The sequence below is a fragment of the Salvia splendens genome, unplaced genomic scaffold, assembly GCF_004379255.2.
Source record: "Salvia splendens isolate huo1 unplaced genomic scaffold, SspV2 ctg309, whole genome shotgun sequence".
NCBI lineage: Eukaryota > Viridiplantae > Streptophyta > Magnoliopsida > Lamiales > Lamiaceae > Salvia > Salvia splendens.
Genome location: NW_024598950.1, coordinates 1 through 15,602, shown reverse-complemented (window position 1 = coordinate 15,602; position 15,602 = coordinate 1). Strand labels below are relative to the sequence as shown.

General features: G+C 36.6%; 1 protein-coding gene and 1 pseudogene across 1 annotated transcript; both read right to left on the bottom strand.

The window, feature by feature from the left end:
• Window positions 1-435: 435 nt before the first annotated feature.
• Window positions 436-2,926, bottom strand: LOC121789685 (bet1-like SNARE 1-2). The gene is made up of 6 exons (XM_042188075.1): window positions 2,680-2,926; window positions 1,786-1,942; window positions 1,137-1,193; window positions 983-1,042; window positions 799-884; window positions 436-578 (listed from the first exon to the last, which is right to left on the bottom strand). The coding sequence occupies exons 1-6, from the start codon at window positions 2,691-2,693 to the stop codon at window positions 551-553; spliced, it is 402 nt and encodes a 133-aa protein (XP_042044009.1). The 5' UTR covers window positions 2,694-2,926; the 3' UTR covers window positions 436-550.
• Window positions 2,927-7,194: 4,268 nt separating this feature from the next.
• Window positions 7,195-9,501, bottom strand: LOC121789686 (annotated as a pseudogene).
• Between the last annotated feature and the right edge of the window lie 6,101 nt (window positions 9,502-15,602).

Sequence of the window (15,602 nt, the reverse complement as noted above, 5' to 3'; positions counted from 1 at the left end):
TCTTCTCAGTCTTGTTACAAATAGTGAGACAAAATTCCTCTCAATCTTGTCACTGATAAAATTACAAATGTGCGAACAAAATATGATTTTCAATGGGATATTGAACACGTCTCATAGTGAAACATTATCTACAAGTTTTGGTGATAACCTTCACTATTGATATAGCAGGAATTACCAAGAAAAATCATATAATGTGCTAGCATTGGATCCTAAGATGGTAATAATATGTTTAACAGGAAATAGTAACGTTGTGTATTAGTTGTATATAGTAATGGAGAATAGGAACAAGGAGGGAGAAAAGAATATATTTACACGAGCCAGTGACTAAAATAGTAGCTATGATGCTGATGTACCAAAAAAGCTATGTTCTAAAATAGTATGCTAACGGTAACATGTAGTTCGGTGGATGGAGCTTCGAGATCAGAATTGCAATACCTGTCCTTAGGCATGATTCCGTAGCTTCAGTAATTATGTACTCTGGATTCCTCGTTTGGAGTTTTATCACGAAAGAGAACACCGCAGAACATGTGTACGACATCACAATCCCGGATTAACCATACAGGTAATACAGGAGAATCCTGCAAAACAAAGGAGTGATTAGCATCAAGCAGCACCCATCTTGCCTAATCCTTTGATCTATCGTTTTTTATAGCATGTGGCAGAATCCAATGACTTATGAAGGTGTTTGAAGAAAGTGACAATGTGTACAGTACAACCTAAGGGAACTAAAGGAATTGTTTTCTTGAAAATTATACTACATGGTGAAAGAAATGGTAGATTCAAGAGATAGATGCTCACCTAATCCCATAATACAGCACAAAGAAAGAAATCACAAAATATCCTGCAAGTTTGCAGATTGTCTTATTCGATTTCTTTTCAAACACCTAGAGAAGATCATGAAACCAGACTTCAGGAAAGCTAAACATAAAGAGGAATGAATGATTAAGAAAAATAAACAACTACAAGGATCTATTAAGCCTACCATTTTAAAACGATCCATTGTTCCTGACATGATTCCTCTTGATGCATCCATCTCATTGCCCTTATTAGTTAAAAAAGGGAACCAATAAGATAAGAACAATTTTACAACAAGAAAGTGTTCAAAGCTTCCTTAATGCATCCATGAACTTACACACCATCCTATCTAGTACACGGTTGTGAGTCTCCACCTCCTCATGTATGTCTCCCGTCAACTGCCACAAGCGCCAGTAAAGAGATAATAATGTTAGTCAGATACCCCATACCAGATATACAACTCAAACATTCCATGTAACCCTTCTGCTAAGCTGGATTGTTACTTTAACTTTTATAGTTAGCAATAAGTGTTTATTAGCTGAAGAAACTTCAAGTAGCAATGTAGCATACAACATAACAAACATGTAGGTTATGAATAGAATGGCTTATAATTTTCGACAGTAGTACTAATTAAGAATCCCCATGGACGACCACAGGTACAGAGCATAGCTGGATAAATTAGATCTTTTCAACTGTTCAGCACATTTTCAGCTGGCTATAGAAGATTAACAATAGCATGTGATAAGATAATGCAATTAGAATACCATCAATTGATAATGGTCCAGTTTTCCAAGCAAAAATGCAACAGCTTTTACAAGATTTGATGCTCAACATGAAGATTGGATCCATAATCTCTTGAATTCAGTTCAATTTCCAACACATTGGTGTCAAAATGTGCACAATGAAAATTGACAATATAGCACCACCACCACCACCGAGTAACATACATAAGCATACTAATAACAAGTCATTTAGGAAGGTGGTTCTCACTCGTTTCAGGAAGCTGACTCTATCGTGCAAACTATCCACAGTTTTCTCATTGTCATGATCATCCATGCCACTTGAATATGATGAAGAGGTCCTGAGTCCACCCGCTTCAAGGGCATCCATGTTATCAAAAAGTGCAGACCTCGAGCCTCTATGGTCCCTGTGCAATTATAATTTCATGAGAATTCAACAGTACCAAAAAATGCATCATATAAGTCAATCTTTTCGTTTGTTTTATTGCACAAGCATGCCTGACAGGCATCAAAACCACATTGCAAACAAAGATCCCATTGGATTGGATCTTCTGCCAAATTAGAGATTGAAGACCAGACAAGTAACGCGTGTGCCCATCCTCATGTCACGCCTACGGAATTAGCTCAGAAGCTAATCAATAATTATTCTATAAGATACTTACTGCATCATCTAGGTCACACGATTACCAAATTCAGCCATGTTAGCTGTATTGTACTTATGTTAGCCTACCTCTTCCTACATAATTTCAGTTTCACAAAAACATGAGTTACTTGCATACATAGTAAATCATTTCAAAAGGCTTAATCCAACTGCTTTCATTTCTGATTTATTCAAATTCAAAAACGTCTAGCAATTACAGCACATTCACAGGCCTATCTTGGCAAAACAAATGGGAATCACAATGCATGGGTTAATGATTTGGAAATCAGGAATAGTAAACAAACGCCTCACTCTTTTCAGATAAAACCTAAATAATCACAACCCCTAGATTCCAATTGCATCATGTCTAGTGGTTTAAAAACTGCACAATCAAATCTACGGATGTATTGAATTCTAGGTATTGGTATCCGAAAACTAGATTTAAATTGAATATGATTGTGAATGCATAACTAAACACAAATTGATGCAGATAATAACACTGACCTTCTGTAACTCATGATAACAGGATTGAAAACAGCAAATCGCGCTGCGTGAGAGCAAGGAATGGAGAAATTTAGCGTAATCTGCAGATCTAATGAAATTTAGCGTAATCTGCAGATCTAATGAAATTTAGCAGTGAAATCGACAATCCTCTGCTTCACAAAATTTTGAATCATGGAATGAGTTGTACGCTACGGAGCATTTCACCCAATAGTTTTGACTTCATTGCTTTTATTTGCGAGAGTACAATTCTCTATAGCGCACTCTCTACGGCTTATCCAACTGCAGTTACATACAGTTCCAGTTGAAGTTGTTTTCCTTTCTCCTTTTTAAGGTAAAAACGCTAGTAATTCTTGCTCCCTCTGACCATCTCAAGTGAACTTTCTTTTTTCTAAGCATTACTATAAAGTTCTTTTTAATGAATTATTCGGGAGAAAATAAAATAGTCACTGAATTGATTAGATCTTAAAATCTAGATAATTTCTATTCATTTGTACATCTAATAGTGTACTGCTCTAAGTCAGAGAGATATAAGATTCACCACTGAAGAAATAATAAAAATGAAAAAATGCTGAATGATGAAAAAAGACAGAGTGTAACGTCAGACATAAATGAGAAAAACGGTGTCAATATACGTTGAGTGTTTGACTTTATGTAACAAAAAAACCATTAAATCCTAACATTTACATTGTAGTACTAATATTCTAAGTTTATTCTCGTGAATAATACTCGTATGTTCTTAGTTATAAATAACCAAACTCCTTTTAATAAACCTTGTAAAGATAAAGAGGTATCAACAAGTAGAGATCAATTAATTTTGTGTTAGATTATTTGCACTCATTAGCAAGTTGTAATATCAGTCTAGTGAATTACTCCCTCCGCCCCGATTAATTGTCACTCTTTTCCATTTCGGTCCGTCCCTCAATAATTATCACACTTCATTTTTATCATAAATGGTAAGTAGGTCTCACATTCCACTAATTCACTTCACTCACATTTTATTATAAAATCAATATAAAAAAGTAGGTCTCACGTTCCACTAACTTTTTCAAACAAATTTTATATACATTTCTTGAAACCCGTGCCCGATCAAAGAGTGACAATTAATCGGGGACGGAGGGAGTAATTGATAAGTTCAGTGTCCAAAGACAATTTCGGGATTAGCTCCTAAATTGTTTGTGCTCTAGTGTATACTGGCAAATATTACTCACAGATAAAATAGAAAGATGCTTTATATTCCATATTCATGAAGATGTTCTGACTTGCCATGAGAAGGTTCATAATTTCATATTTTCATGGAGAGTGTGAGTTCACATGAGATGGCTTCAAGAATGTCCAACCCATCTATAAATACTTGAGAATTGGTTGCAAGAAAACACAAGAGTGAAGAAAGCAAACACTAAAGAAAGTGCGAAATTCAATTATTGATTGAAAAACACAAATTCGTCAGCAAGTTTTTGACTCGCGATCAAGTCATGATCGCATGGTCAACCTTCCTGTGTTTTGCAGAACAATGTAGTAATCAAAATACAAAATAATGAAGTGAAATTAAACTTGAGATATCTCTATCCAACAGTCATCACCAATTTCACAAAGTCATCATAATCAACCTGTCCTTCACCATCCAAATCAGCCTCTCTGATCATCTTGGATACCAAAAAGTATTAGGATCTAAAATTTGAAAAATGGGTTGATGATCATGAAGATGCACACACAAATACAAATGGCTCAAAGGCCTCTCCATCAACAGATGAGGCTGCAATCTCACCAAAGGGAAACAGGAGGCGAAAGACGAGGTCTGAACTCTGAATCTTCACCGCCTGAGAGAAGCTCTTTGCTTGGTTCTTTTTCTTTTTCTTTTTTCTTTTCGAGAGAAGATAAAACAGGCTCCTCCTGAGGGAGACCCCTAATTCTTACAATCTTTTTACTACTACTTGCTAAGGTTAGAAAAAGGGTAGAAACAATATGATTGGTATAGAGTGGCACATGAATTATTTAGGTTTATCAAAATGGAAGGATCCACTTTCCTTACTACAGAATATGGACGTCAAATTAATGATGTGACAGGTGACTTTAGATTATGAAAGGACCATCCTGAATAATGAATATAGACTAAAAGTAATCTATACTAATCTAAAGTGCAAGTATGATGAAATTTTTTAATACCCTTTTTGAAGGGAAAATGGAAAGATGAGGTGTCTTCTATTCAAAAATAATTTTTAAGGCAAAAACAATTGGACAAATAATAGCCCAATAAAATGCTAACTTCTTGAAGAAGTGTTAAAACACATTTAAATAGTGCACTACCATTAAATTTTTTTATAATTAAGTTATTAAATTTATATATTAATTAGCCTTATATTTGAGTTAAATTGGAATTGTGCTAGAGAGTTTAGTTTGCCTTCCATTTATTTAGGTTAAAATTGAGATTTAATCATTTATTGCAATACTTTTTAATATAAAGAGTAGTGTAAATTCTCACATTATTCAAAACAAACAAGATGCATAAAATATTATCGTTATTTTAAGTGATAGTAGTAATTTATTTTTTATACGTATATGTGGCGGGAAGTAAGAAATTTATTCTTTCCAATATAAAAAATTCATTTAGTATTTGGAAATGTATATCAAGTTATGCTATGGTCTGAAATTAAAAGAAAGAAATAAAACAGTCAACTAAAATGTGATTATTGGATAATACAAATTTTCTAACTTGACTTCTCAAAAAAGTTTTAAATTTATATGATTTAAATTATTCATATATTTAATGTGGATATGTTTAATATTCCATATATTTTTTTCAAATTATTTTTTCATAAATTAAGCTATTAAATTTATATATTAATTTACCTTTTATTTGGATTAATGACTTGCATAGCACTTTCAATAAACATCTTTACTCACACATATTTTTTTATTTGTATATCTTATTCTAATTAATTCATACTCTTTGATCATTAGTCACACATCTTATTTTTGTCATTAATTTTATTGTTTTTACTTCACTTAGATTATAAATTAAAATTGCATAAATGTTTCATTAACTGGGGAGTAGTAAATTCTTCATTTTGAGTGAGACAAGATAAGTACATTTCTGTTTTTTTAAATCTCCATATTTCTTTCAATTCTTATTTTCTATATATTTATTATATTTTATATTCATTATTTAAAACTCTTATGTCTCGTGTATAGCTCGGGTATTAATACTAGTAGATTCAACAAATGTTAAGAAACAAACAAATTGAGAAAACCTTCTCACAATTGGGCCGGTCGAGCCCAAACTCAAAGGTCGTGGGACTCTCTGTGATATATCCTGTATAAATGTAAATGTATGATACTACTAGTACTATATGCAATCAGAATTTTTCAATTTTGCAAATATATATAAATTTATAGAAAAAAAAACTCTTTTGTTTAATCGTCTCCTCACTCTATAAATACTATATACCTCACGTAATTATCTCATCATTTCGTTTGTTAGGGATATTAGTTCAGTCCCGAAATGAGTTGTGGTTATAAAATTACAATCCAAATATAAAAGTGAATTATTTGGGTCACCTCATTCGGTTTGCGAGTTGCACATTTTTTAGATTTTTTAGTTTTATTTTCCTTCCCTCTGCAAAACATTTGAGCCTTGTGTTTCGATCAGCAATAATCTAGTCATTTAGGGGGTTTTCGGTTTGTAGATTATATCCCGGATTAAATATGTAATGTGTTTAGTTCATGAAATTCAATCTCACAATTCAATTCTAGATGAATAATCATGAGATAATTAGTCATAGCTAACCCCCTATGACTAAAATAATCTCATAACTCAATCTTAGATTGTATCTTAATATTATTTTATGTAGTATTTTATTTAGGAAACCGAGCACCACCTTAGAGTTATGAGTTGAGCACATAGCCGTGTGCTTCTATGGTTAATGTCGCAGTTGTAATTAATTGTTTTGCTGTTGTAGTCAATTGTTTTGTTTAAAAAAAAGGGAAATCCATCATATTATAGCGAAAAAAGGAAATAAAATTAACAAAAATAATTTAATAGTACTAGTAAAACTCACAAAATAAAATTATTCCCTTCAAGTGAAGTCGCTATAACCCTCACTCCCAATACGAGTTACGTCACTGCTAATGCCTAATGTTTGGTACTCACTCCGTTCCTTGTTAATAAAGGTATTTTTTTCGGTATGGAGTTTAAAAATAGCGTGTTAAATGAATGGTGAAAAAGTAAGAGATATGAAGAAAGAATAAAGTAAAAAGGAATAATTAATTTTTAACTAAAATAGAAATGACTCAATTATCTTGTAACTCCCCAAAATAGAAAAATGACTTTATTAACATGAAACGGAATAAATATATCATCTCCAAAAATGAAATGAATTCCTCTTATCGAATAGAAAGATCTCAAACCCAAGGTGACACAGCAGAAGATTAAATTTACTTTTCAGCTTAAACCACATAAAATTTTTATACTACTCCACTATTCTAGTGCATTCATTCGCATAAGGAAACTTCATCTTGATAAATTAAAAAAATTAAAAAAAAAACTATGTACCCCCAAATTTGTTACAATCAAATCACATAACCATCAACAGATATTGCAAGGACACCTTCAATTTTATGTCCTGCTATTCACAAACTCCTACAAATATAATCATAAACATAATCTAAGCTTAAAGCTACCATAAACCACAAACAAATTTTCCAAAACTAACCACCATATCGTGTAAGAATCGAAAAAAGATTCAAGCCTGAAACGAAGCCCGAGCCTGCAGCTGCCACTCCACGCAGTCCTCGAAATCAAAGCTGCTCGCACAGTCCAACAGCGCGTTCTGCTGCTGCTCGTACCGGCATATGTAGTTCAGGCCAACGAGGAGATCGCAGATGGCCTCCTCGGTCCTGCCCCGGTCAGCATAGCACAATGTCTGCAGCAGCAGCACATTAGTCCTCGTCACAATCTGCTGCTGCTGCTCGAAGTTCCTCTCACTCTGCCACTTGATCGTGTTATGTGCCAGGGGGCCGAGCCATCTCAGCATCCCTCCAGCCTCTCCCTCCAGTCGTGGGCTAATGGTGCGTCGTAGATGGCCAGGTTCTTCGAGTAGGACCTCAGTTTCGACTTGAGAGTCCTTCTCAGGCTCGTCGGAAGCATCTGGTATAGGTCGTCCCTGGCCTCCTCGCCCACCAGATGCGGGTAGCAGAGGAGTTTCTCGATGATGATGATCACGTTTGCGTAGTGCAGGCCTAGTGCTGAGCCCCCGACTGTGTTGGGAGGCGCCTCCACCAGCAGCCGCCTCTTTGGCTGTCCAATCACGCGCTCACTGTTGATGGGACGGAGCAAACTACTCAGAGGGACCGCGCTGTTTGCAACGCTTAAAGTGTTTGAAACCCGACTACATTGATCATTGTAGCTATCAGCATCAGCATCAACCTTGGATGCAGAACTGCTCAAGCTCAAACACTCCAAGAACATCCTCCCCGGCCTGATCCCACACACAGAGTTGAAGTCTTCGGCCCCAAACTCGTGTTCCCCCTTCTGCCCCCTCGATTTAGGACTAGCACCAACGGCCCTCTTCCCCGACTTCTCATTCACAAATGCCCTAGATTGACTTCTACCCGATGCGTGCTTTATCAAACTCGTGCTTACTACATCTAACTGCTGCAAACGCTGTGAGCTCCCAACAGAGCCAGCTTGAGCAAGGCCATCTCCGAACACAAGATGTATCCGAGCATAAACTGTGCACACGGTCCGTGCCAAGAGCTCCACGGCCTTATCAAACGTCTGGTTCCACAACGAGACATCCTTCAAATGCTTGACATCCTGCCTCTGCCACACTAGCTTCTGCTCAAAGGCCTTCCTACTCTCCTCAAGCTGATTCTCCCGGAACTTCTTGGTGGCGGATTCCAGCTCGTTCATCACGTCCATCTCGCTATACAAGGTCACGGTCGTGCTCACGCACCTCTCCATCTTCCTCATCATCCCCTCCATGTCCTTCACCAAGAAACTCAGCTCCCCAACATTAATCACCCCAGAAACCACATCCCCATACACATGCTCAAACCCCTGCAACGCAGGGATGCTGCATTTCTTCCCTAACCTCGAAACTACACCAGCAATTCGATTCAAATCATCGAGTTTCTCCACAAGGGCTAGCTCTAGAAGCTGCTTTTCATCACTGGAAACTAGGGTTCTAATCCCTTCAGACCTCAAGATTTCATTTTTAAGCCTAGACACCTCACTCTCAGACAAAGACTTGTGCAAATTCATAATCTTGGACATCACATTAGCAACTTCAAACGACAGAATACCAATAACCTGCCTCTCTTGTAAAGGATTTTCTTTCTTCTTTGTGGAATTACTATCAGAATACAAAGCATGCTTTAAATTGCTACTCACCTGATTCCCCATTCTCAAAATCCAAGCCTCAGCCACCATCTCTGAATCCCTCTTTCACCAAATGAAGATCTCAGATCTGACTAGCAATTCTCCATTGCAACAATCAAATGAACTCCAAATGAAAAGGGGGGAGTCAAAAAAATTGCTTCTTTAGCCCAATTTCCAACACAAAAGCATCAAAAATAGAAAAGGGTTTCCAGGAATTACAAATTCTTGGATATGTGCAAACGGTGAAGGGCACATTCATTGATCGGTGAAAAAACAGAATGCAAAAAGGGAAAAGAATGGAGGGAAAAAGTATTAGGGAGTGGATTTGATTTCACGAGTTTCCCAATAGTGTGTGTGAGTGTGCGGGCAGATTTGTAATGCCATTTTTTTTTGAAAAAGGTAAGAGCAGTTTGGAGAGAAGATGGCCTCAGTAGTTCAAAGTTTGAGGTCTGCAAGACTGCAACTTTCATTTTTTGTTGCATTAGGTTATTTAACTTTTTATTTTTGGAATTATTAACTTTTTTATTCTGACTAAGAATTTGTGTGGGGATACCCCTTGACTTATTTTTGCCTATTTTATTTCTTTTGAAAAAGTAAATTCAAAATTGAGTCAAAATAATAAATATCAATGAGTATTTGGTGAGCATTGATGAACACATGGAGAATTTGAATGTGAACGCCCTAGCCCAAAGGTTCATTATTTTAGTTTTTCTATTTATTTATGTTAACTTTCTCTCTATAAGTAAGTGAATTTCATTTTTTTTATTATTCGAAGGTAAGATGTATTTATTACTTCATACGTTATTTTTTATTTGAGAAACCACACGTGAGTTGTCCAAAATCTCACTCATGAAATATATTTAGGTTTAATAAAGTGCTATAAATGATTCATTACTTTCAGTTTCTTGTTTAAAGGAAAAAAATTGATGTAATCAGAATCGGATCGAGTAACTAATTGCTTTGACTTTATTTGAACATATATTTATGCGCAAAATCGTCGGTTATCAATTGAATTTTGTTTTGTCAAATAGATGAAGTATGTTTTTGCCAATACGAAATTTTGTCCAAAAAATTAAATAGACTATTTTATTCATATGTATCAAAAAAAATTAAAAAACAAAAATATGGGTGAGTGCTAGTTTTTGCGGCTTAGTATAAAATGCATGTGTTTGTAAACAATATAGGCGCAAATTTGTCTGGTCTTGTTTGTATAATTGTGTTGTATTTAGACTAAAATAGTGGTTTAGTGTTGTTACTTAATTGGGTCATTGTGAATTTGGAGTGGTTATATGGTGTCAATATTATTTTTCATTAAGATAAATTATATTAATGAATTCCAATGAATTTCCATCACCGCCATTTGTATTTCATTTTTTCCTTTTCATATAGACTGATTTACTACTATAAGTGCACTAGTGCAGTGGTGAGACATGAAATGGAGTACAAAGGACACATTTTTTGGTTGAAACATCCTTAAATAGATGTACTAACAAAGTAAGTTGGAAAGTCAAAATGCAATAATAACCTGGTAAAGTTCTGCACATTCAAAAACCCAGCAGATTCATGATGACAAGTTTTTATTTTTATTTTTATTTTTATTTTTATTTAAATCTTCATTTTTTGTCTTTCTTTGCTCCTCCACGCCAACTTGCTAAATTAATGAGAACTCATATTTTTTGAGTAATTATTGATCATGATTTATATTTTGATGCATAATTATATGCCACGTACACAATTATAATTTCTTTTACACGTTATAGTGTGAAGAAGAAGAAGAAAACTTTGCAGATGGAAACTAATCCAAAATGTCAAAAAAAGTGAGCAAAATAGTTGGAGTTGGTGACTTTGTTGTGATAATTACAAGAACTAATGACAAATAGGATAAACGTGTTGGACCTAAATAGTTGGAGATGCTGATCATGACTTTGTTCATGTGTGTGTTAAGAGCATCCGCAATGGCGGACTTCCGTGCGGATGTCAGATCGGCGTGCGCAACATCCGCGCGGGACATCCGCCATTGTGCAACTGTTCAACGGATACGGACGTCTGATACGGACACCGCATGTCCGCGCCTTTTTGCTGACGTCCGCCATTGCGTTGACTCCCACGGACATAAGTGCGGAATTCCCGATTTATGCATTAATTTTTTTAAAAAAAAACTATATAAATACGTCTCGTTGCACTTCATTTCAGTCGCATCACTTGTTTTAACAAGTTTCTCTCTATCTAACACACTTTTCTTTCGAAGAACAATGGAGCACCAAGATAGCGATTCCCCCGCTTCGAGCGACTCACCGTCGCCTTTTTTCCCGTCGGCGGGACGGCGCTGATGTCAGCCGCGATGCCCCAACTGCCGGTGATGATGCCCCAACCTCAAATGCCGGCGGGAATGATGCCCGGGTACTACAACATGTACCCGCAGTGGTATGGGATGATGAGCCAAATGTCGGGTATGGTGCCTGGAATGCCGGGGATGATGCCCCAGATGCCTGTTATGATGATGCAGGGGTCACCGGTGGACAACGTCTACCGGCCCTACATGGATTTACTGTCGCCGGACAACCCGGACTCCTGTCGAGACCCAGTTCACTGGCCTCGACACGTTCTCGCTGGAGGAGTTGGGGCTGTCTCCGATCCGGGATTTCCCACCAACGCTCCGACGCCCACGGGGAGAAGGGGGAGGGGAAAGGGAAGGGGAAGGGGACGGGACACTACATCGTCTGCGGCGGTGTACGATGGTGGGTCGGGGGGCCGCTAAGGTGGGGGAGGGGTCCAGCGGGAACAAGGGGACCATCTGGAGCATGGAGAAGTGCATTGCGCTGGCGAAGGCTTGGATCAGTGTAGTGGATGATCCATACGTCGGGGCGAACCAGCACATCGACAGGATGTGGTGGCGCATTAGCCAAAGCTACCTCCAGTTCAAACAGGCAGGGGGAAGCCTCACAACGGCGAACAATGCTGGAAACAGTGGGAACGGCTGAGGAGGCAGCTCAGCCGCTTTGCCGGCCTTTACACGAACTGTCTCTGCATGGCGTCCAGCGGCATGTCCGCCGAGGACGTGAAGCTTGCCGCGCACCAGCAGTACATCGATCCTTCAAAGGGGTTCGGGGAATCAAGTATTGGGATGTCTATCTCGTGGTGCAGGATTCGGCCAAGTTCACTTCGGGCGTTGAATCTGGCTGGCCGAAGCGAACGAGGATCAGCGCCTCCGGGGAGTATAGTATTAGTGTTGGTTCCTACGAGCTCCCCCCACCGAGGCAGAGTTCCCCACACCCACATCGTCGAACCGTCGCCGTCGCCCGGTTGGGCAAGCGACCGGCCCCCATTACAAGCGGAAGCTTAAACCCCTCCTCAACAGTATGCGGCGCGATTTGGGGTTCGACGAGATGTCGGATAGCGACGGCGAAGGGGGTGGCGGCGGCGACGACGACGACGACGACGACGACGAGGGTACCGGCGGTGGGGAATCCGAGGAGGGGAGAAGGCATTTTTTTAATATTTATGTAATTTTTTATGTATTTTTTTTAATTAAGTATGTTTTTTTAAATAAAGTGTTCTCATTTTCTCCATATTTGTGTCGAAATTTTACTTCCTAAATTGCTTAATTCCATAAATTGTTAAATTTGTGAATTTTTTTAATATGGGAAGTCCGTCGGGATGTCCTTGGGGATGTCCGCCACTGTACAGTGGGATGTCCGTATGACGTGGCATCCGCAGTGGGAAGTCCGTATGACATGACAGGAGGTGTTTTTGGGATGTCCGCCGGGACATCCGCACCACTGCGGATGCCCTTGCCAGCTACACCATGTAGAGCCTATTGTTCTATTCATTTAATTTTCTTTCATATTTGTGTGGATAGGGCCAACATCTCCAAAAAAAAACCACCTGATAAAAAACAACCTAACAGTTTATTGATTAGTTTATTTTGGTGTTTTATATCGTATTTTGGGGTAAGTAACAAATTAAAGTTGGAATTGAAGGGGACCAAGTACAATCAAAATACTTAGTTTATACGCTCTAATATTCACTCTGTCTACTTAATATCCTAAGTATTTTGTAACGAGTGAACGAAAAAAAATAGGCCAAATTACATGGTAAAATAAAATATACGCACTAATATTCTCTCTATCTACTATTAATAGTCTTGATAATTGTCTATACAGATTTTAATATAAATCGATAAGTATTAGATGGGGGAAAACATAGGCATTGTTAATTGAATGTGAATGTATTAGAGAGAGCATAAAAAATGAGAGAAAAAATGATGGGTCATGTTTACCAGAAAAGGAGCCGTGCCAGTCAACTAATTTTTGTTAATAGACTAAAATAAAAATTAGGGCTGTTGGAAACAGATTGAGTATAAAAGGAATGGTTAATTGTTTATAAAATCATGAAGTAAATTCTGATTAGTCCTGAGCTTTTTAATATTTGAACTATAAATCATGAAGTTTAATTGTCAAATGAAAACTTTTTTGGATGCAAATTCTGTGCTAAATTGGTGCGTGTATCAAATTTTGGTGCAGACAGTGAATATGTATTAATATAACGGATGTGGACGACTAAACATTTTGAACTTTAGAAACTAAGAATGAAAACATCATGATTTGTTATTCACACATTATAAACGTATGGATAAATTGAAAATACGCAACGTGAAACATATAAATAACCACACAATTTTGGTGGATCTTCCATTCAATCTCCCTTACCATATTCGACTCAATACTCTATTTTGATTTTTTCCCTATAATTTTACAATTGTATGTTTTGGGGTGGATCTTCCATTCATTTCTCCCTTACCATATTCGACCCAATACTCTATTTTGATTTTTTCCTATAATTTTACAATTGTATGTTTTTGGGTGGATCTTCCATTCATTTCTCCCTTACCATATTCGACCCAATACTCTATTTTGATTTTTTTCCCTATAATTTTACAATTGTATGTTTTTGGGGTGGATCTTCCATTCATTTCTCCCTTACCATATTCGACCCAATACTCTATTTTGATTTTTTTCCCTATAATTTTACAATTGTATATTTTTGGGGTGGATCTTCCATTCATTTCTCTCTTACCATATTCGACCTAATACTCTATTTTGATTTTTTTCCCTATAATTTTACAATTGTATGTTTTTTTGGGGTGGATCTTCCATTCATTCTCCCTTACCATATTCGACCCAATACTCTATTTTGATTTTTTTTCCCTATAATTTTACAATTGTATATTTTGGGGTGGATCTTCCATTCATTTCTCCCTTACCATATTCGACCAATACTCTATTTTGATTCCCTATAATTTTACAATTGTATATTTTGGGGTGGATCTTCCATTCATTTCTCCCTTACCATATTCGACCAATACTCTATTTGATTTTTTTCCCTATAATTTACAATTGTATGTTTTACAAAATTTGAGCTGCTATATGAATATATTATGAAAATTCCCTTTTACTACACTACAAAACTTGTAAGAACACAAAAATTGAGATTCAATTACTAGCGTTGAAATTTTTAAAAAAATAACCATAATTAAGGATGCAAAAGAAAGCGTTCATGAGTCAAGGATGAATTATCTTAATCTTTTGCTTTTATGACGCTTTTATTCGTGTCCCCTAATTTTAGTCAGGACACCAACAATAAAGACATTTTATGTTGAAAGTATACACACAAATTAGCGTCCTTAATAGTATTAAAAATGTTGCCATTTTTTGTTGTAGTGGGAGTTCTATGCGTGTTTAATTATTTGTTTATATAAATAATTAGACGTGCAATACGTGTTTTACTGTATTATATAATCATATATGAACTGAATGATAAAATTTTAAAATAATAAGTTTTTATGTGGTCTAAAACACTTGAGCTAAAAAAAATGGTCAATCTGTACTAGAGAAACAAATTAAAATAGGAATAACAATAAAAATATCAGAAAATACTTTATCTAAAACCATTACATAAATAAAATACTGAAACATAAGAGCAATTTAAAATCATATTCACAAAATTTCAGTTAAATCAATCGATTAATTCTCTTTGTAGAGCATCTCCAATGGTTCTGGACATGCGATAGCCCTCCTATAACTTTCCCATTGCCATATCATCAGCACTAAAATCCTCTTGCCACATCATCTGGACATGCAACTGGACATGCAATAGCCCTCCCATAGCCTATCCACATCACTAGTAACAATTATATAATTTAATTTACAGACATAGCAACATACGGAATTTAATTTACGAGACAAATACGAGAAATTAAAAAATACTGTTAAAAATTTAAAAAGTATAATAATATAAAAAAAGTTCATTAATTTAAAAAAGTACAAAAATTTAAAAGTACATTTAAAAAAATTACATAATTTTAAAAAAATTTAACGTCTTGCAATCCTCCGCGCCCACAACTCTTCAATTAAATCCTTTTGGAGTCGAATATGAGCATCGGTTTGACGCATGTCGGCATGTGCTTGGAGGAGGGCTTCTTCATCGTGAGTAGGGATGGCAACGGATGCCCATTACCCGCGACCCGACGGATTTTTCTCCTATTAGG